Raw genomic sequence first — 21858 nt, 5'->3', positions numbered from 1 at the left:
TCAGCCATAGCTAAAGACCGCGTCGCGCTCCAAATCCCATGCTAAGTGTATACCTTTCATTTACACAAACATCAGAAGCATTTTATCAAAATCTGATTCTTTGCGCAGCCTTATTCACACCACCGAAAGTAAAATAGTGGTACTAACGGAAACTTGGCTGTATCCTTCCGTTTCTAACTCTGAATTGTCTTCCATTTTTCCTAATTATGATATCTTCCGCCATGATCGCGAGAACAGGCGTGGCGGTGGCGTCTTAATTGCCACCCATCAAAGCTTACTCTGCTACCCCATAAACGTCACCTCGTGTTTGGAAATCGCATTCGTTGGCTCCAAAGCATTTAACCCACCCGTTATCATCGGCTCCTGCTACAGGCCTCCTGACGCTGATGCCTCTTTTGTCGTGCACTTTCACGATGCGCTCCAGTCCGTAACCACCTCATATCCGCGCACACCTTTGCTTATATTTGGCGACTTCAATTTCCCTCTCATAGCGTGGAATGACCTTGCAACAACATTAAACAAGCATACTATCGAGAGCGATTTTTTGAACTCGTGCCTCACATTTGATCTGTCTCAGCTCGTCACCAACCCGACTAGGCAGGATAATCATTCTTCTAGCATTCTTGATCTCGTGCTCGCTACTCATCCTGAGAGCATTTCACCGCTTACGCACCTAGCAGGCTTGAGTGATCACTCGGTAATCTACGGCACCTATCACAGTCCTTTATTACGCCCTGAAAAATTAACGAAAACATTGACGCTCTACGACAAAGGTGACTATGATGCCATGAATAACGACCTCACGGAATTCTGTAGCTCTCTCCTCTCGAACTTTTCAAATCGCTCTGTCGAAACTAACTGGTCTCTGTTCACTGATAAAATGCGCGAGCTCATCCACACCTACATCCCTACTAAAACAGTCACCACACGGTCATCATCGCCATGGTTCAACGGAAAGTTAAAAAGGCTGCTTAACAAAAAGAAAAGGCTCTTTCGTTCTGCAAATCATTCCAATGACGCCCGCGCATGGGAAAGGTATCATACTGCCGAAAAGAACTTTCTTTCTCACGCAGCACAAGCCAAAAAAACCTTCTTCTCATCCACATTACCTGATATGCTTCACAACAACCCCAGGCAATTTTGGAAAGCTATAAACCCAAAAGCAACCCCGCCAATATCGCTTTGCGACGAACACGGTTCACCAATTCCACATACTGACACGGCTGAAGCATTAAATTATACCTTTTCATCCAATTTTACCCACGATCCTGTAGGCGACATGCCTGACTATCCTTATTTTGATTACCCCCCTATGCCTGACATACGTTTCGACCCTAACGGAATAATCGCGTTGATTGATTCTATGAAACTAACCTCATCTGCTGGTATAGATGAAATTAACACAAAAGTTCTCAAGAATACTAAAAACGTTGTAGCTGTTCTTCTTTGTCGTATCTTCCAGCAATCACTCGAGTCCGGTATTGTACCCCACGACTGGAAAGTGGGGAAAATCATCCCAGTACACAAAAAAGGCCCCCCATCATCTAGTAAGAACTACCGTCCCATCTCCCTCACTAGCGTTCCCTCTAAATTAATGGAGCACGTAATTTACTCACACATCATGACCTTCTTGCAGTCTGTCAGCTTTTTTGACCCTTCTCAACACGGATTCCTGAAAAACCTATCCTGCTCTACCCAACTGGCCCTCTTTACTCATGACATCAGTTCTAGTATGGACACGAACACACCCGTCGACGCTCTTTTCTTAGACTTTGAAAAAGCTTTCGACAAAGTCTCCCATGAACGCCTCTTATTTAAACTTTCGCGCCTAAACCTCCACCCACTAGTATACGATTGGCTCCGGAATTTTTTGACTAACCGTCAGCAGTTTGTATGGGCTAACAATCATGCATCTTCCATCTCCCCTGTTACCTCCGGCGTACCTCAAGGCACGGTTTTAGGACCTCTACTATTTTTAATTTACATCAACGACCTCCCAAGTAATCTATCATCCACCGTTCGTTTGTTCGCCGACGACTGCGTCATCTACCGGAGCATCACTTGTAACAGAGACACTTACCATCTGCAGTACGACATAGGACTTGTGGAAGAGTGGTGCGCAAACTGGCTGATGTCTTTAAACGTTAATAAAACAACGCTAGTATCATTTCATCGTCGTCAATCGTATCCTACTCCCAATTACACCCTTCGCGGTTCCATGATAACACACGCATCTTCATATAAATATTTAGGTATTAGCTTTACACAGGATTTCTCTTGGACCACCCACATAATGAACATAACCAACGAAGCTAACCGTGTTCTTGGTTATCTAAAGCGTAACTTGCGTTTGGCACCTGCTTCCGTAAAACTGTCCGCCTATTTAACTCTTGTCCGTCCTAAACTTGAATATTCATGCTCAATCTGGGACCCCCAACAAATTAACCTAGCCAAAACCCTTGAGTGCGTCCAGAGCCGCGCGATAAGATTCGTATATTCTGACTACTCATATCATACGAGCGTAACAGCATTGAAAACAAAAGCTAACCTCCCCAGCCTTGAATCCCGTCGAAAAATAGCCAGACTCTGCCTTTTCCACAAGTCTTATCATTCGCATTTCAGCCAATCTGTTATCACCCCTGCATACCGCCTTTCACTTCGCATCAGTCATCCGAAAGCTGTTCATACACCTCGAGCATCTACTTCTGCGCACCTAAAATCATTCTTCGCCCAGACCGCAAGACTGGAACGACCTCCCCGCTGAAGCTTTCATCCATCCTGGCCTGGAATACTTCAAATCATTCATCACTGATTTTTTAGAGCGCAGCTCTTTGGCGTCCGTTCCTGGGTTTCGCGTCGGCGTCGGCGTCGGCCTCGTAACCAGCTCCGCCCCCCTTTCATCCCCCCAGCGCTAGCAGCGACCGACTGATAACGACCGACTGATACCACTGGATGCCGCTGACGCCGCTAGAGAGTCAAGATAACGTGAATGCATAGAACACCGTCGCCACCATGCAGAAAGAGGAGGAAAGGGTCCCCCCCTGTTCTTGTGTGGCGGATAGGGTGCTCTTCAGTTGCCGACGCGCCGGTTATTTCACGTAGGCCCCGGCACGTCGACGAATACGTGACCACCTTCCCACGGCTAGACCTGGTTCTTAGCGCTGCGGAAGCGAGGGTATCATATTGTTTGTGTCGGCATCGGCGGCGTTGTCCCTGAAACCAACTCCGCAGCTGGGCTTGACTCACTATCGAAAAGGTGAAACAGCTTATTTGCTGCGCTCAAATTTCGCATTAGGAAGTAACGTAATCGTCGGTAATTTTTTCTTCAATGATATGTATGCCCACCCCTCATGTAATGCCCCTAGTGGGCCTTTGAGGTACTAATAAACAAATAAATAAATACAAGGCCACGAAATACCCAAAGTGGCCGAATAAAAATACCTCGGGATAAGGCTAAACGAAGGGCAGATATATACGAAAAAGCACGAACAGGCGCTTAGGGCAAAAGGACGAAGAGACGCCGCGATAATGAAACATAGGGCATTATGGGGGTACAACAAATATGAAGTACTAAGAGGTATTTGGAAAGGAATAATGGTGCCAGGACTTACTTTTGGCAATGCGGTTCTGTGCTTAATGGCAGACGTTCAGTCGAGATTAGATGTAAATCAGAGAGCTGTTGGAAGATTAGCACTAGGTGCCCACGGCAAAACCACAAACGAGGCAGTACAAGGGGATATGGGCTGGGCATCGTTCGAAGCACGGGAAGCTAAGAGTAAAATACTATATGAAGAACGCCAGAGGAAATTGGACGATAACAGGTGGGCAGCTAAGGTATTTAAATATTTATACAGAAAGAGCGTTGACTGACAGTGGCGGAAAAGAACTAGAAAACTAACCAGTGAGTATGCCGGTCATGAGGATGGAGAAAGAAAGAGCATTAAACGACAGGTTAAAAATGCGGAAGTTAAAAATTGGATGAATTCAATGGAAAAGAAACACTGTGTAGAACTATATCGATTCTGGAAAAGGCGGATCAGGAAAGAATTTTTCTATGGTAACTCAAGAGGCAGTGCCCTACTTTTTGAAGCTATGCCAGGGTGTCTTAGAACGCGCAGCTACAAAAAGAAATTTAACGAGAAGATGACACATGTGCAGTGTGTGGTAGATCTGTGGAAACAATTGAACACCTCATAATCAAATGTGATGGTATCCATCCGGATGTCGATGCAGGCACAGTCACTCTTCCTGAGGCCCTAGGGTTTAAAGATAACAATGGTCATGTAAATAAATCTGCAGTGGAAGTTAGCAAAAAGCGATTGGAGGATTGGTGGCTGAAAAGCAGAGATGTGGCATAAGGTTAGAATTGTAGGAAACTGCAGGTAAAGATGATGGCGATTCTTAATGAGAATTGCCAACACAGTTGAACAAAAAAATAATAAAGATAGAAAAGCTGAGCATGGTGGCAATTGCCACCACCCCGTTTCAAAGGGGGCGCTCCTATCCATCCATCCATCCATCCATCCAATAATTAAATGTGGTGGCTGCTCCCCTTTCCACTGCTGGGCAAGCGGGGGGGTCTGCATGATGGCTGCAGTCCACTCTCGCATACTGGAGACAGGATGGTCAGCCGCATACAGCCGCGTGACTGAGGGGTGCTGCAGTGGGTTCAGGTTGCAGATGCGGTGCAACACAGCCTGTCCAGCAGCTGGAAGGTGTCCAACTCGTTCGAACCAATGGCCACCACACACATCTGGGGAGCCCAGCACGTGGATGCCAGGCACAGAGCGCAGCCGGCATGACCGAACCAGCCAGCTCGAACACTCTTCAAACAACCACACACGAGTCGAGAGCCAGTGAAGGCAGCCTCGGAGAGCACTGCAAGTGAAAGCTGTGACCCTTGTTAAGCCTGTCAGCAAATCAACAACTATATCCTGAGATCAATGCGGAGGCACCACAGCTCTCCTTGGCCTTTTGCAACACTTAGTGGGTGGCCTCTATGCAGCCTTCCCGGCCGTAGTGCAGCAAAGAAGTCCACGTGCAGACACATCCACTGACCTTGCTCCACTGCCTGGATGCCAGGAAGAAGGAAATTACTCATTCATTTACCACAGCACAGCAGATGACTCAAGCACAGGTGCCACAACTAGGCTAAAGATAGAACGACAAGAAAGTTAGCGCAAATGACTACAAAAGTAGGGAAACAAGCTGAACTTGACTGTGCAACTAAGGTTCAGAACAGCTAAGAATGTGAACACTTATAAGACCTTTAACGCAGAACAAGCAGTCGCTCATGCAAGAAATGCTGGAGGCAAGAAAAGTGCATCCAGAGGTTAAAAAAATATTCACCACTACCGCTTACGGTCCAGGCAGGACTAAAGAATATGAAGGACACACAAAAGTCACTATGCAAGGAATCTTTGACTGCATCAGTGTGTACATGTGTACATATTACAGGCTAAGTATGACACAATGTCATCGGTGAAAAAAGACTGTGATGCCAAAGTCATTTTGTTTGTGTATTAAGACAAGCTGATTCCAAAATGTCAAGAAGCATGTAAGACCAAACAGACACTTATAAAGGAAGACCAGATCCAACTTCCCCCTTGTATAAGACAAATTTTCTGCACTTTCTGGATGAATACAACAATCCAAAAGTACATGCAAATAAAATGGCATTGAACATTTTCAACTCTCGTTTTGGGCATAGTATCAAGCAGTTTCAAATAACCAATGTAAATTCTAGCCTACAACACACAAGTGAACGAAACGATCTTATCAAACAACAGGAATCACTGAACCCACATGTGGTCCTGCTAGCAAAACCACGCAGGGAAGATGCAGCATTCTTAATATAATAAGCATGTTCATGAAACCTCGAGAGACTGTCCGTTGTGAGGTGCAAGCCACTCGCCGCCTGGAACAGCCAAACTCATAAGTGGCCTGGCAACCCTGACTGGCTCCGTGCGTTCCCTCTCGGAGTGCCGAGGCGGAGAGAGAGCCTTCAGCCGCAAGCGGAGACGCCGCCGTCTGTATTTCAAGCCCTTTGTTTGTAACTGTTGTTCGACGGTAGAATAAATGCATCCGTGCTCACATATGGCGCAGTCGACGTCCCGAACCTCGGTGTAGCCCGCCCATTCGAAGCCGCAAGCCACTTCACCGAAAGCCAGAGTCAACGTGTGTCGAGCACCAGCAGCCGAAGCCCAACGCCCGTCTCACCGCCGCCGCCGCCGCCGCTCATAAACTGAGAGGAAGCCACAGCCTCGGACCTCGCTGGTTTTACAGCGCAATTCTTGCGAGATGAACTATCGCAACGCAATTTGGACAATACTGGTTCCAAGGACGAACTTATTTCTCGCATCCTTGCTGACACTGCCGCAAAACGAGTCCTGCTCCCGGAAACAACTGTATCAGTCACCGAGACGCAGCCCGCTCCAACTCAAGGTGACCAGTTTTTCCAACCTATGCCAGTGTTCAGCGCCGACCCCGTACAGAATATGCATGTCTTGACCGCCTACCTTCAAAATCAACTAGCTTTGTCACTGTCACAAGCCTCTACGAGAGCAGTGCACGTAACAACTTTGCCGGACTTGTCATCAACGCTTCCGACGTTCAGTGGCGACGGAGGGTTATCCGTAACCCGATGGATAGACGATCTCGAGCGCACCCAACAGCTTGCCTCTTGGGAGCCCGCTACCCTGCTAGCCATCGCCCTCTCAAAACTTCGTGGCCCAGCCGCTGACTGGAAGGAAATCACTGGCCACCAGCTAAAAACTTGGTCAGAGTGGAAGGAAGCGCTTATAGCGCAGTTCGGCGAGCGACTGTCGCTTATACAGTGGCAGGAACTTGTCGGTGCGCGTGAGCAAAGCCCCGGTGAGAGCCTGGTTACCTATACTCTCGCCAAGCTCAAGATAATTGGAAGGTGCCCGCTTTCATTGACTGACAAAGAGCGCATCGAATATTTAATTCAGGGCATCCGTGATGAGCAAGTGGCTACAGCGATCGTCGTTCAACGCCCGAAGACTGTCCAGGATTTCGTCAGCATCGCTTCAGAAGTTGATCGTGCCATGGACCACTCCCGCATGACTAGACTGACAAAGCCATCCGCGCCAATTTTAAGTCGACAGCCGCATCCTATCACCTCCAGTGCTACAGCTACGACCGAGAACACTGCAGACATCCGCCAGCCTTCCCGACCTAAAAATAGCACCTACCAGCAACCAAACCGTGGAAGGCTGCCGCCCTCAAGAATATCCAACCTGCCACCTGCTGACCAAGAACATCGGTACGAGGCAATCTCTTCCAAGTATGGTGCACCTGCCTACAGACGAGGGCAAGACCTAAGCGAAGCAGTATGTTATAGCTGCAAGAAAAAGGGCCATCTGGCTAGCAACTGCACTGAGAAAGGACAGCCCTCCCGAGACAAGACGCAAACAATCCCTAAAACGCCAACAGCTTGTGTTGGCCGCACTGAGGACCCTTTGCTTGGATCCATGCTCAGGTGTGCGGTTATCACCGCTCACGTCAAGGGCCTTGGAGAGATCAATGCCTTCCCAGACAGTGGTTCGAACGTCACTATCCTCGCTGCCAGCCTAGCTGAAAACCTCAGCATAGAGCCGTGGACAAAGCCACCCCTTCTCGTCGTAGGAAGAGCCTCCGTCGCGCCTCAGGGATCTGTCTTCTTGCAAATCAGCGTAGGCCCCCTCTCTGCAATTGTGGAAGCCGCAGTCCTTCAGAGAAATGCCCTTCCCCTTATTCTGGGAGAGGACTGGTTTTATGCTGCTCAAGCGGAACTTCATTTCAGACCACCATACCTTCCTGTTATCTGCCAGCCCTCTACAAACACTGTCGTGCTGTGCAAAGAGGAACTGTTACCGCGTATGTCCAACGCAGTGATACTTAAAACATCAACTTTGTCCCGCTTTGACCCACCGCATACCACCAGCGAACCCCTACAAGTGGATTTTGAACCAGACGAACACGAGCCCGTGTGGAGCAAGCTCAACAAGGCAGCCCAGTCTCAAACTCAGCCAGCAGACTACAAGAGCCCAGCCCAGCCAGCCTCATGCAGCGTATTTCCTTCTGAGCCATGTTCATCCACGCCCAACAGTTTCCCTGATATCATCATCGGGACCCAACTCAAGCCCAAAGAACAGCAAGCAGTGAAGCAAATAGTGCACCGCCCCTCACGTCTCTTCGCTACCAGTCCTGATGACATTGGCCTTTATGAAGGCATCGAGCACGAGATCAACTTACTGCCGGATGCAAAGCCTTATGGACGGCAACCATACCGCTACACAGCCAGTGATCGGAAGTTCCTCGAAACCCAAACAGCATCTCTTCTTCAAAATGACATCATCCGTCCTTCATCTGGACCTTAGGGATTTCCTGCCATTGTCGTGACGCAGAAAGACAAGAAGAGGTTATGTGTCAACCACATACCTCTTAACAGGATGACCATGAATGTGCTCCAACCACTGCCTCGCGCTGATGACATTTTTGACGACCTAGCAGGAAGTTCTCTCTTTGCAATCCTTGACCTCTGCTGCGCTTATTGGCAGATTAAAGTAAAAGATGAAGACCAAGAAAAAACCACCTTCATCACGCACCAGGGAACCTTCAAGGGGACAAGAATGCCATTTGGGTTGAAAAATGCACCAGCTACCTTCCAGAAAGCGATGCACCAAATATTTTTTCGACTCAAAGCCCGACAGTCAAGATGTGGTGTACGCACATATCTTGACGACATCATCGTGTTCGGTGATAACTTTCCAGAGTTTCTCGATCTCCTAGACGAGACCCTCACTCTCCTTCTACAAGCCGGCTTCAAAGTTTCTTTGAACAAATGCAAGTTTGCTGTCCCCAGTGTGAAGTTTCTGGGATTTATGATCTCGGAACAAGGGAAACAGCCAGACCCATCAAAGATTGCCGCAATCATGTGCATGCCCACGCCACGCTCGTCAAAGCACCTGTTATCTTGGCTTCAGACAGCTAACTTTTACAGGCGCTTCATCCCGAATTTCTCGAAGGTTGCCGCACCTCTGCAAGCTGCCATCCGAAAGGCTGACTTCGAGTGGACAGTTCAGTGTCAACAAGCCTTTGAAGCCCTTCGCTCCGCACTTACAACAGCACCTATACTGGGACACCTCCACAATGAGGCACCTACAACAGTCACCACAGACGCATCAGCAACAGCCCTCGGAGCGATACTCACGCAGCGCCAAGACGACAAGGATGTGGTGATTGAATACGCAAGTAGGTCACTCACTGAGCCTGAAAGGAAACTTCACAGCAACGTTTGGGAGTACACTGGGCCATTACTGAGCGACACTATCTGCTGGGCCGCCGGTTTCATTTATTGACCGACAATTGGTCAGTAGCCTGCCTGACAACTAACTTCAAGCCTTCACTAGAATGCTGCTCGACCTGTCCGAGTTTGCCTTTTCGGTCGAACACAGAGCAGGACGCCAGAACTGCGTGGCCGACATGCTATCGCGGTACTCCTGTGCTACGGTCCCCCACACAGCTACTCTTGCTGCCATGCAGGCAGATGATGAAACTTGCAAGGCCATTCGTGTCAGGCTTACTTCAGGCGAAGAGACTTTGTCGTTATTGATGACATTCTGTGCAAGGTTGTGTCCCCGGAGCTACAAACCATTGTCGTTCCCGCCAAGATGCAGCAGCAGGTTCTCGAGCTCGTACACGATGCCAGTGGTCACATGGACGCCTCACGAGCGTTATTGGTGGCCGCGCATGGCAGCCACAACACGGGACTATGTTCAGGCTTGCCAATTATGTCAAGTGTACAACCGCCCTACCACACGGTCAGTTGGTCCCATGTGTTTTATGCCGACAACAGAACTTCCATTCAGTGCAATACACAATGACCCCAGCAGAGGACAAATATATACTTAATGTCACTGACTTTTCAACGAGATATATTGTTCCAGCTGCTGTGCCTACAACCTCTGCAAAAGACGCCTTGAAACATCTCCACTCAGTGTTTTACAGGTTCGGTGCTCCTGACCATTGTTTGTGTGACCATGCCAAGTCATTTGAATCACACCTGTTCAAGAACTTCATGCATATGCATGGTGTGAACATACACTTCTCAGTAGCTTACAGAGCAGCTAGCAACGGACTGGTGGAACGTGCCAATGCCACACTTGTGACCGTCCTCCGAAAACTGTGCAACAATGATCAGGCACTGTGGGTCTCCAAACTCGATGAAGCAGCTTTCGCTGTCAGTGTAACCCGCCACAGAAATACAGGATTTTCGCCATTCGAGCTTCTGTTTGGATTTTTGCCGAAACTCCCATATCAGAAAGTCCGCACAACGCAAGCCGCCGACATTCGTGACAGGCTTATGAACTTGCCAGACCTTCGCAGCGAGGCTGCGAGTAACTCCCAGGAAGCTCAAAGGAACCGCAAGAGAATCTACGACCGCACCCACCGCAGCGCCTCATTTGACGTCGGAGACTTTGTCTGGGTGCGAAGACAAGAGCCAGTACTTGGCGGAACTGAAAAGCTCGCGCCAAAGTTCAAGGGACTCTACCAGGTGACACGGAAAAGGACGCCCGTCACCTACGACGTTCGGCGCATAACGAACTCCGCCACATCCTCACCAGATGCGCGTACAGTGCACATAAGTCAAATGAAACTGTACCACCCTCCGTACTTTGACCCAGTGCTAGTGGAGCCCACATGCGAAGCCGTGCAACCTATCCCGAGTCCTGATGAAGACAATGCCGAGCAAATGCCACCTATGACCAATGAGCCGGATCAGCCAACTGGTTCAGCGAGTCAGCGACCTCAGCGTCACCGTGCACCACCCAAGCGACTGCTTGACTACGACATTGCCTTAGTAGACTAATGTTCCTGTCCAAGAGGACTTGGACTTGCAGGCGGGGTGGGATGTGAGGTGCAAGCCACTCGCCGCCTGGAACAGCCAAACTCATAAGTGGCCTGGCAACCCTGACTGGCTCCGTGCGTTCCCTCTCGGAGTGCCGAGGCGGAGAGAGAGCCTTCAGCCGCGAGCGGAGACGCCGCCGTCTGTATTTCAAGCCCTTTGTTTGTAACTGTTGTTCGACGGTAGAATAAATGCATCCGTGCTCACACCGTGAAAACACAAAGATCCCACTGCTCTTTAGTTTCTTCAAGCTACCCTCATCATGGGAGAGGAACAAAAATCAACAGGGGCATGCTTACATACAAACGAAACAACTGTCGTTTTAGACCAAACAAGGTTCCAAACAAGGCAATTGAAGTGCATCACTATTCCACAATACAGCAACACTCACTATTCAACTTCAAGGGACCAGAAAAAATGTATGAATTGCCGTATGACCCCAGAAAAGCTGACAGGAACCGCTTTCATCGCGATGTATTTTACAGTGGAAGCTATATTAGCTTTGTCCAAGCCATTCAGTAGAAGCAGTTTAGGGGCACAACTGCAGCCGTGCCACAGGTTATGCGAAATGCGTTAAGTGGACACCATCTACCTCAAAGTGTGGTTAAGAGGTCCAGTGACGCAGAGAGCCAGTTATCCACCTTTCCATTCCTCAAAAACAACGCAGGGTTTAGACTGCGACTGAGACAACACGAGGATCTAGACTACTTGCTTCGTGCAAGCAGGCCTTGGAGTCCGTGAAGTGTGCCGGGAACCTGATCGAACCGAAGACCTCATGCGGAAGAAGGCCAAGTGTGAGATGCCCATATGGGCAGCCGCCTGTGAAACGTTGAAATGGACCTGCCAGTCCATACCTCTCTGTAGCTAATTCCAGTCAGCTTTCGCTGATTACTGAGCTACGACGGTACGCTTACATCTAATAATTTTTTAGGGTATCAAAGACTGCACAATACTCATCTTCTTTCGAGACAAGCATAGCGCCAGAGACACTATCTTTCCCCATCTCCATCAATGCTTCACTACGTGCTCACTGGACACAATGAGCAGAACTGTTATCTTTAAACTTCCTGCACATACACCACTGCTTTCCAACCAGTGCATGGAGACCTGCATTGAACCATAACCAGTCACCCGTTCACCGTGACTTTAGCACTATGTAAAGAAAACAATACGTTACAACATGGTGCTGCCCCTGACAGCCTTATGAAGAATTGTCGATAATGCCAATCAGCAAAGTGTAAGTGTTGAAGGAGAGAGCATTTCTAAAGAGAATGAGTATTATGGCGATGAAATGGTTCATTTGAAGATTGCACATACATACTGTACATTACAAAGACTATTACATTTACATTTACATTTACTATTACATTTACAAAGACTATAACAGACTATGCAGATATGATTGCTGGTTTAGCAGATTCCCATAGCCAACACTGTGTTTGCAACACCGCAAACATTACCTGCTCACTGACACACCTTCTCTGGATGACGAAAACAAACTGCAAGGCACGTTTTTGGTCACTGAAAAAAATTCATAAGTGGGTCACTGCTTGTACAAGCTAGTTAAGCCATTCAACCCTTTGCGCAAGCTTTGCTATTAATCTGTATGACGTCATCACTGAGTTATGCAAAGCACTACAAGTAGCCATGCAGCCAGGTTCTCTGTTATTTGCCGTTTTAAATCTATTCGCATCAGTACAAAAAAAAAGCAAGTTGTTGCAAGAAAAAGGATTTCTAAAAAAATATAGTGCTGTCATCATATAGAATTATCCTGAGGTTACCGTTACAATCTGTGTATCCATCCAGGTTCTCAATGTGAGCTTTTGTACTGCAGTGCTATATTATATTTACATTTTTAAATGTCTCTTAAGCATTTCTTGTCGCTGGCATCACAAGGTCTTATCACTCATGAGTAATCTGTGCACATCCCTGTCAATGCTGCTGGACTGTGTTCAAAGATTCACAGTCATGAGCAGGCAATTCTGTGCCACATGGGACTTTCTACGAAGATATGTGCCCCTTACTGAGAATGTTCAGTCATTTTAAACAGGGCGCAGTCAACAGGCTTGGCCATTATCGTGTCTAAGCCAACGAAGTGAGCATCTTGCTACTGCTGCTACTAAGTCCAGTTTCTCTTTTAAGGGCACCAGTTTGCGCAAGTAAACAGTTTGCTTTTCAGTGCATCCGCAAGCACCCTTGCCTTAATGCCATCTGTGGTGTATGACAATATCACCTGAAAGTATCCCCTGTGCATTGTCTCTGAACTGCCTGATGTCTTAATGGAACGAGTGCACAAAGTTTCTATATTTTTTCTGGCCTGCTATCCAGTAGTATCCACAACCAAGTGATCCAAGATATTGTGCTGTTTCCCGAGATAGTGCCAGCCGCCCAGGGATGTTCTGTACATGTGGGCTTAATCCTGTGCCAGACTGCCTCCTAACTGACAAGAAAGCCAGCTCCAAGACTGAACCTGACTAATCCAGACTGTTCCAAGGAACAACCAGGAACAAGGAGCAACCTTTCACATTCAGCAAGCTTGAACAATGGCTGCATTTCCTTCTCATCCTTTCACGACAAACAAAGCCACACTTACCAGACATGGTTGGTGTGGTACAGACAGACACCGTCCGGCCAGTCAGGGACCACCGAGAACTGGCAGTGGTGGTGCTTGTGGCTCCGGTACATAACCATCGAGTGTAGCCATGCTGCATCAGAAGCACAATCTGATGTAGGAGCTGGTGGCATTAGACAATGATGCCCTTTTGCAACAGCCACCATTTTCTGGTTTTTACTGGATACTCCTGACAACGAATACAGACCACAATGCCAGTGCTTCGCACAGGCACGAGCTTCGCACAGGCCACCTGGGTGGCTTGCGCAGAGAGCAACGCTTCACTACTATTGTACCATAACAGCACTTGCCGCGCTGCTTTCCAGTTTTGGCAGTTCCTCCCACGCCCATGAAAACAGTGCTGCAGCACATGAAAGGGATGAGCCGGTTGTGACCAGCAAAGAACTGACTTCACGAAGTGCAGCCACAGGAATTTTCAAGGGGCATTGCTACAGCCTTTCACTTTAATGCAACTTCATGGCGAGTGAATCGAGAGAATTCGAAAGTTGAAAACTAGCTTAGAATTCTACCGCACATTTTGCCTTTAATGACTACTATTTTCAAAGTGACAAGCAGCTAATAAACACAGCTTAGGATGGCAAATCTTAAGAACAAAGAACGAACACTAGGTTAGAACTTCCTATAATACAGACCTTAATTTGGCCAGTGTTAACAAACAGTACCATCTCTACCAAATGTAACCAGGTAGCTGTGACCATAGAAAATGCAGGCTGGCGGCGGATCGTCACGCTGTGGTCGTCAGCCCTCGTCGGCTGCGAGCACAACCTACATGACTGACAGGAACCTCAGCTAGCACTATCCCCCCCCCCCTGGATAAGATAAGCCATGAGAGTCCGTAAAGACAGCCTGCTTACTTTTGCCAAAGATGGTGCATTCTGCCACTTCACTTTGCCTCTGAGAAGAGTGGTTGTGATCGATGAATAATGGAAAGCTGGGCGAGTTGGTTCTGTTTGTAGAACATAGAACAACAGAATGAGGATGACACAAAGGAGGACAGAACAGGTGCTAACTTCCCACTGGTTTATTCGAATAGGAAAGCAACATATACAGGTTACCATGGTGATGATATCATATCTGTCCTTGCTCACAAAATGCGCTGCAATGACACAATCTCATGCTACTGCAGTGTGACAGATGGCACGGTAACGTATGTGGTGTCAGCACTATGAAAATGACAGGCTTCTACTAGCTCCCTAAAAGTTTATCTACTGTGCCAAGAACACAAATGTAAACAGATACCAGTGGACAGCCAAGTTACCTTCCTACATAGTAATCAAAAGTGTTTAAAAGGTAGTGAAAGCCTTTCATAATCATAGGAACCTCAGCGGTGCCGCCTGTGTTAGTGAGCCATCTATCACACTGCAGGAGCATGAAATCGAGCCACTGAAGAGCATTTTGTGAGCATGGCCAGATACAGTAAAAGCTAATTCGACACCGACGGGACCGCGAAAAATTGTCGAATTATCCGAATGTCGAATTATCGAATGAACAACAAAAAACAATGTTTGCCGCAACCTTTATTTGGCAAAGAAATCTGTTATCGTCACCTGCTTTTTCGAGCGAATTTTAGCGACTACGATAGCTCTAACAGCTGCCAGGTGCTGCGCGGCACACGCACCGTCAGGGATTTTTTCACAGAAGTCCTCCCGCACGGACAAGGCTTCTGCGGCTTCTTTCACCGTGCACTTCAGCATTTGGGGCAACTGCTCACAATCGTCACCTTCTGACGAATCGTCGTTGTCAGCGCCTGTCACTTATATTACATCCTCGGTCACCTGACAGGACACAAAGGCAAGGCGCGCAGCCACTGCGCGCTACCCACACGAAAGCAGCGCGCGGAGGAGGTAAAGCGAGCGCGGCTTCGGCCGCTTATCTGTTCTTTCAGCCAGCGTCCCTTCGCGGTTGTTGCTGCAACACCCGTCTTATCTTTTCTCTTTATCTTTCCTCTGATCTTCTAACTCTCCTCTATCTGCACTAGGCAGCCGTGGTTGCTCGGCTGAGCCAGTAGGCAGGCCCGTGCAATTTCCTTTCACCCTTCTCTCAGTCGCAACAAAACAGCAACAGCAAGCAGCCCAATAAACACGCTGACAAAGCGCGTAATTACCAAAAAAGGCGCCGCCTTATGGTTAAATAACCGCGATCGTAGCAGCAAGAACACGTGGAAACGACGACACACGCCAAAAGGAGACTTGCTGTCGATAGGGTTAAGTGGACGACACCAACACGACTGCTGCGAAGCACAAAAAAAAAAGACGCCAGCCGCTTCGGCCGCCGCGGCCGCCGCTAACCTCGCTCCCCTAGCCCTCGCTCACGCTGCTGACGGCGATGACCATACAGATGGCCTATCAGCCGTACAGTAGCCCCGGCAGTGTTTTTTTCTTTTTGCTCTTGGCTTGGCGGGCTGCGGAGTGAAGTCGAACTAACCGACGCACGGCAAAATTTGTTCGAATTAACGAGAGTTTCACCCCATAGAATAGACTCCTATGTACAATTGTAGGGACCTCGCGTGCGCGTCGAATTATCCGATTTTCCGAATTAACGGGGGTCTAATTAACGAGCTTTCACTGTATGACATCACCACTGCTACCTTCAATTGAGAGCACCACACGTTCTGACTCTCTTCGTGCCACTCTCCTTTTTCTGCCCTATGTTATATGTGCACTGAAGGCTTGGAAAGTATGTGGCCCGGCTAATGCAACAATGGCTCTTTTTTTGCACATGAAATAACAGGGTGGAAAAAGCTGTTGCACCACCACCTGTGAGCATGATTTATCGTCCATTACATTCCTAGCCAGATATACGGTTTATGTACTCGTATCACCTTGCAGCAATGCCTTCCGATGCTGCAAAACTTTGCAAATGAATAGACAGGGAGTATATAAACAGCCCTGCCTAAATAGCTACGCACTACATCAATGTAGCCAGTGAATTTTACCTGCTTGTAAGGCAGTCCTGAAAAGATGCTTTGAATAAACATCGCATGGAGCATGTAAGCGGCATCGTCATCACAGCTTCTGCTCACTGAACTATTCTAATAGCTACCTGAACTGATAAAACAAGTGAAATAGCTAAATCAGATGATACTACTGCAAAACGTTACCTGGCAAAAGTACTGAAAACAGAGGCGCCTGGCCTGGCCTTTCCTGAAGTGATAGCACACCCCATCCTCAGAGTCCTGGAGAACTCTTGCCTAGCGGGTCACAAGATTGTTGAGAACGCTATCCCCTATTGCCATAGACACCAGCAGTCTCTCCACATATGACTAGGTGAGCAGCTTCTTGTATATTGACACCTTATCAGTCACACTGTGCAGTCCATTCCAAGATGGAGGCGTACAGGCTGACGAAGGAAATGAAACACCAGGCAGCCCTTGCCCCTCTGGCCACACAACACAGGAAGTGGCACACAGACCTCTCCCTGGTGAAAACAGTGTGGCATCAAAAAGGTGTGGTCCCATGGGCAAAATCGTCCACTTTCGGTTCTGAGCTGGTTTTCTGCTGTCCCCACCGCCTTAGTTCCCCGATTCAAGATGCCTCACAGCCGTTTTTTTCCCCCTGAGAGCCCCATCAGCCCAGAAACACGTGCACTGAAGATGCAGGCTCGGACAGGTCCATTACCACCGTTCTGAATGTAGCAAAGTCTTATGTTTACAAAGTGTGGAAAGAGCTGATGTGCTCAGACAGTGGCATGGCATCTGTGATGGAAAGGAAAAGCCGTCAGTGGTCAGATTTCACCTGACTGCATGATTTTCTCCAGTGGCTGCAAGTCATCTTGACTGACCCAGTAAAGGCGATGAGGGCCACTGCAAGGGAGCTCCAAGACTGTCAGGCTCGCCGTGCACGAGGTCTTGATGTATCCCTCCTAAACAGTGAGGTGGGGGCAATTCACGTTCGATAAAACTTGGGAGGATCCTCTGCTTCGGTACAAGCACTTGCTAACCAAGCTGAAGAAGCCTGAAGTGCATGGATTTTTTTTGCAGACAAGACACAATTTGACCAAGACCAAAAAAGCTAACCGCCGTAAGGACAAGTGGCTTTGCTCAAGCACTGATGAGGTTTCTATAGTGATGCACACAAAACTTCTGTCGTCTCTGATGGCGTTAACTGGGTGCGGCCAGTGTGACAAGGACTGCATGGCGTTTCATTTTCTGCATCAATCAATGCCCTTCCATTGTGGAACAAACTGCGTGCCTAGATAGATGTGGTTAAAGTACTGCTGTCTATGGTGATAGAGATTTATGTTCTCAAATACCTCGCACACCCGGCATGTTCAGCGGACTAAGAAATAGTGCTTCATCAAAGAGTTAACTGCTCTAAGAATGCGAATGAAAAAAGTCAGCCCAATTCAGACTGACCATAAAAACACAATCTCTGCAGAGGAATAAAAAAAACTGCTCTGCATGATCTTCATCGATTCCATGCAAAAACATGATTTGGAACCCAAGAAGGCACATATGAATGTGCTTATGCGTTTTCCTGCGTTCCTCATTTGGTTTTTATGCTGAATTCATTACATCATGATGTGCAGACAGGACCTCCGAAATAATTTGCCATGAAAAGGAAAGTTAGGAAAGTTACCCTATGCGTGTCGGCTGAGATGTTTGTAATGCCATCGCAGCGGAAGTCAAAAGGGGGAACCCCGCTTCATACGTGAATGGAAACCAGAAAGCCTCCGAGGCAGGTGTCAATGTGGAAAGGGATGTTGCACTTTGCCCCCAAGAGGGAACGGAAGGAATTAGTGAAGCGGAAGCCCATTGACGAGTAAGCGGTAAGATGGACAGCAGAGGAATGCAGGATATGGCTGCAGAAAAGATGTTCAGCTTTAACTGAGGAGGACTATCTTAATGCTCAAACAATGAACGATAATCTCATAGCTATCATTACCAAATGTGCATTAGAAGTAGGCAGTAGGCTCGTTCAACAGGGTACTGGCAAGCTATCTGAGGAGACGAAAGATCTTATTAAGGAACGCCAAAGCATGAAGGCGTCTATCCCCACAGACAGAACAGAAGTGGCAGAGTTATCAAAGTTAACGAAAAAGCTTCAGGTAGCCAACATAAGAAAGGTGGTAATATGGATAGAATCGAGCATGTTCCGAAGAACGGAGGTAGCCTAAAAGCAGTGAAGAGAAAGCTAGGCATAGGCAAAAATCACATGTATGCATAAAGAGACAACGAGGGCAATGTGATTAGCAACGTGGGTAAGATAGGTAAAGTAGGCGAAGTCCTCTACACAAACCTATGCAGTAGCCAATGTAATGAGGATGTAAATGGCACAGGCAGTGTCACACAGCAATGGGACATCCCGCCAGTAACGACAGAGGAAGTAAAAGAAGCCTCAGGAGCAATGCAAAGGGGGAAAAGAGCCGGTGAACAACAGGTAACAGCAGATATGTTGAAGGACGAATGGAAGATTGCGCCAGAAAAACTAGCCACCCTGTATACACAATGCCTCGTGACCTCGAGCGTAACAGAAGCTTGGAAGAACACTAACATAATCTTAATGCATAAGAAAGGAGATGTCAAGGACTTCAAAAATCACAGCCCGATAAGTTTACCATTCCCTGCCTATAATGTATTCACCAAGATAATCACTAATAAAGTCGGGAATACCTTAACCTTCAATCGACCGAATTATCTGGCAAGCTTCAGTTAAGGACATTCAACAACAGACCATTATCACACTATCAATCATGTGGTTGAGAAATGTGCAGAACATAACCAACCGCTATATAGCCTTCATAGATTAGCAGAAAGCATCTGACTCAGTCAAAACCTCAGCAGTCATGCAGGCACTGCGGAATCAGGCTGTAGAAAAGACTGATGCAAAAATACTGGAAAGTATCTATAACAACTGCGCAGCTACTACAGTCCTTCATGAAGTCAGCAATAAAATTCCAATAAGAAAGGGTGCAAGGCAGGGATCTCGCCAATGCTATTCACTGCCCGTTTACAGGAGGCGTTCTGAGGCATGGATTGGGAACAGTTGCAGATAAGGGATAATAGAGAATACCTGAGTAATCCGTGATTTGCTGATAACACTGCCTTGCTTAGTCACGCAGGAGATAATCTGCAAAGCATATGATCAGTGAGTTAGGCAGGCAGAGCAGAATGATGGGTCTAAAAATTAACATGAAGAAAACCAAAGTAATGCTCAACAGTCTCGCAAGGGAACAGCAGTTCACAATTGGTAGCGAGGGGTTGGAAGTGGTTAGGGATTACGTCTACTTAAGACAGGTAGTGAGCACTGATCTGGATTATGAGAGGGAAAAAACTAGAAGAATAAGAATGGGGTGGAGCGCATATGGCAGGTTCTCTCAGATCATGAATGGCAGTTTACCAATATCCCTGAAGAGATAAGTATACAAACGATGTATTTTACTGGTACTCGCCTATGGGGCAGAAACGTGGAGACTAACAAAGAGGGTTCAGCTTAAGTTAAGGACAACGCAGCGAGCTATGGAAAGGAAAATTATAGGTGTAACATTAGGAGCCTGGAAGAGGGCAGAGTGGGTGAGGGAACAAACGCGGGTTAATGACATAATAGTCGAAATCAAGAGGAAGAAATGGGCTTGGGCAGGGCATGTAATGTGAAGGAAAGATAACCGCCGGTCCTTAAGGGTAACGGAGGGGATTCCAAGAGGAAGGAAGTGTAATGGGACAGCAAAGAAGTTACGTGGGTGGATGAGATTAAGAAGTTTGCGGAGATACGATGGTTGCAGCTGGCAAAGGACAGAGTTATAATTGGAGAGACATGGGAGAGGCCTTTGCCCTGCAGTGTGCAAAGTCAGGCTGCTGCTGATGATGATAATTGCGGACTGCTTCTCTGCACAGTGGCGGGCAATGAGGTGGAAATCCAGTAGGTAATTGTGGAGCTCCACGTGCATTATTCAGATGGCCATTATCTGTGCAATCATGTGGCGCTGGTTTCAGCACATTTGGAGCACCTAGTGGTGCACGAGACAAGTGATGGGGCCTCTTGGTGTGATGAAGTATCTCCTACTACGACTGTTGTTCACGCCTCAAGAACTCTGTACTCACTCGGCTGACAGCTGCTGAATGGGGTTTGGAACGCAGCGGACGGAAATAATTTTTTTCACAGCCACTCATGAAACGCAGCCAATGATAAGGTGCCTTGAGGAGGCACCTTTCCACTGTAAAGCATGAAATCACACACACATACTGAGCTCACCTGATTTCATTACGTACGGAGGTGTCTTTAATATGCTACTCAGCCTTAAAGTGAAGACCTCTGTAGGACCTGATGATGTACCCAACGTATTCCTGCGCCGCTATGCGGAACCCCTGGCCCATATTCTTACTCATCTGTTCCAGCTATCATTGCAGGACTGTGTTCTTCCTGACGGTTGGCGAATAGCCCGAGTGATTCCAATCTTCAAAAAAGGTGACTGCCTTGATGTTAGTAACTATCGCCCAATTTCATTAACCTCCAGCACGTGTAAACTCATGGAACATGTCTTGTCCAATTTCATAAATGCATTTCTTGAAAAGCACAGTGTTTTAACGCGTTTCCAGCATGGATTTCGGAGAGGTCTTTCAACTGTTACTCAACTAGTAACTACCATTCACGAAGTGGCATCCTCACTTGATAGGGGCGAGCAAATTGACATGGTATTTCTTGACTTCAGTAAAGCGTTTGACCGCGTCTCACACAGCAAACTAATCCTAAAGCTCCAGAACACTGGTCTTCCTCTACCGATTGTGAAATGGATTCAAGCCTACCTTAATAACCGAAAACAGTTCGTCCACGTCAATGGCTGCTCATCTGGAATTCTACCGGTTGGCTCTGGGGTCCCCCAGGGAAGGGTCCTTGGCCCCATTTTATTCCTCAAATACATTAATGACATCGTTGCCTCAGTTGACACCGCATCCGTTAGTATAAGGCTGTTTGCAGATGACTGTGTCCTATTCAAAACTATCCGTTGTACCAATGACCAAATCGTTTTGAACAATAACCTTAATGCTGTGAACCAGTGGTGTAATCTTTGGTCTATGGAATTAAACAGAGAAAAATCTGTCCTTCTTCGGGTAACTAACAAGAAATCTCCGGCTCAGTTTTTGTACAAAATCAACGAATATCCGTTAGTTCAGGTCAACGAGTGTAAATACTTAGGTGTTACGATAACTAACAACTTGAACTGGACCAGCCACATTAATAAAATCTGTACATCAGCCCTTAGGAAACTAGGGTTTCTTCGTTTCAAATTAAGGTCGGCCCCCTTCCAATGTTAAGCTGCTTGCATACAATACCCTTATCAGACCTCAACTGGAATATGGCTGTGCAGTATGGGACCCTCA

The 21858-nt window shown here is 47.5% G+C and overlaps 1 protein-coding gene across 1 annotated transcript in view; it reads right to left on the bottom strand.

Annotated features, from left to right (window-relative positions):
• LOC149326148 (uncharacterized) overlaps nucleotides 1-21858 on the bottom strand; it is a 45787-nt gene that overhangs the window by 12046 nt on the left and 11883 nt on the right. The window contains exons 5-6 of the mRNA XM_089563777.1: nucleotides 17322-17402; nucleotides 13503-13614 (exon numbers count right to left, since the gene is read on the bottom strand). Of these exons, the coding sequence (XP_089419903.1) occupies nucleotides 13503-13614; nucleotides 17322-17402 (193 nt within the window). The remainder of the gene's footprint in view (nucleotides 1-13502; nucleotides 13615-17321; nucleotides 17403-21858) is intronic.

Source organism: Amblyomma mixtum, chromosome 10 (genome assembly GCF_055824585.1).
Source record: "Amblyomma mixtum isolate Tamu chromosome 10, ASM5582458v1, whole genome shotgun sequence".
In the NCBI taxonomy this organism is placed as follows: domain Eukaryota; kingdom Metazoa; phylum Arthropoda; class Arachnida; order Ixodida; family Ixodidae; genus Amblyomma; species Amblyomma mixtum.
Note: the sequence above shows the minus strand (reverse complement) of the source record. Positions and strands in the feature narration are given on the sequence as shown.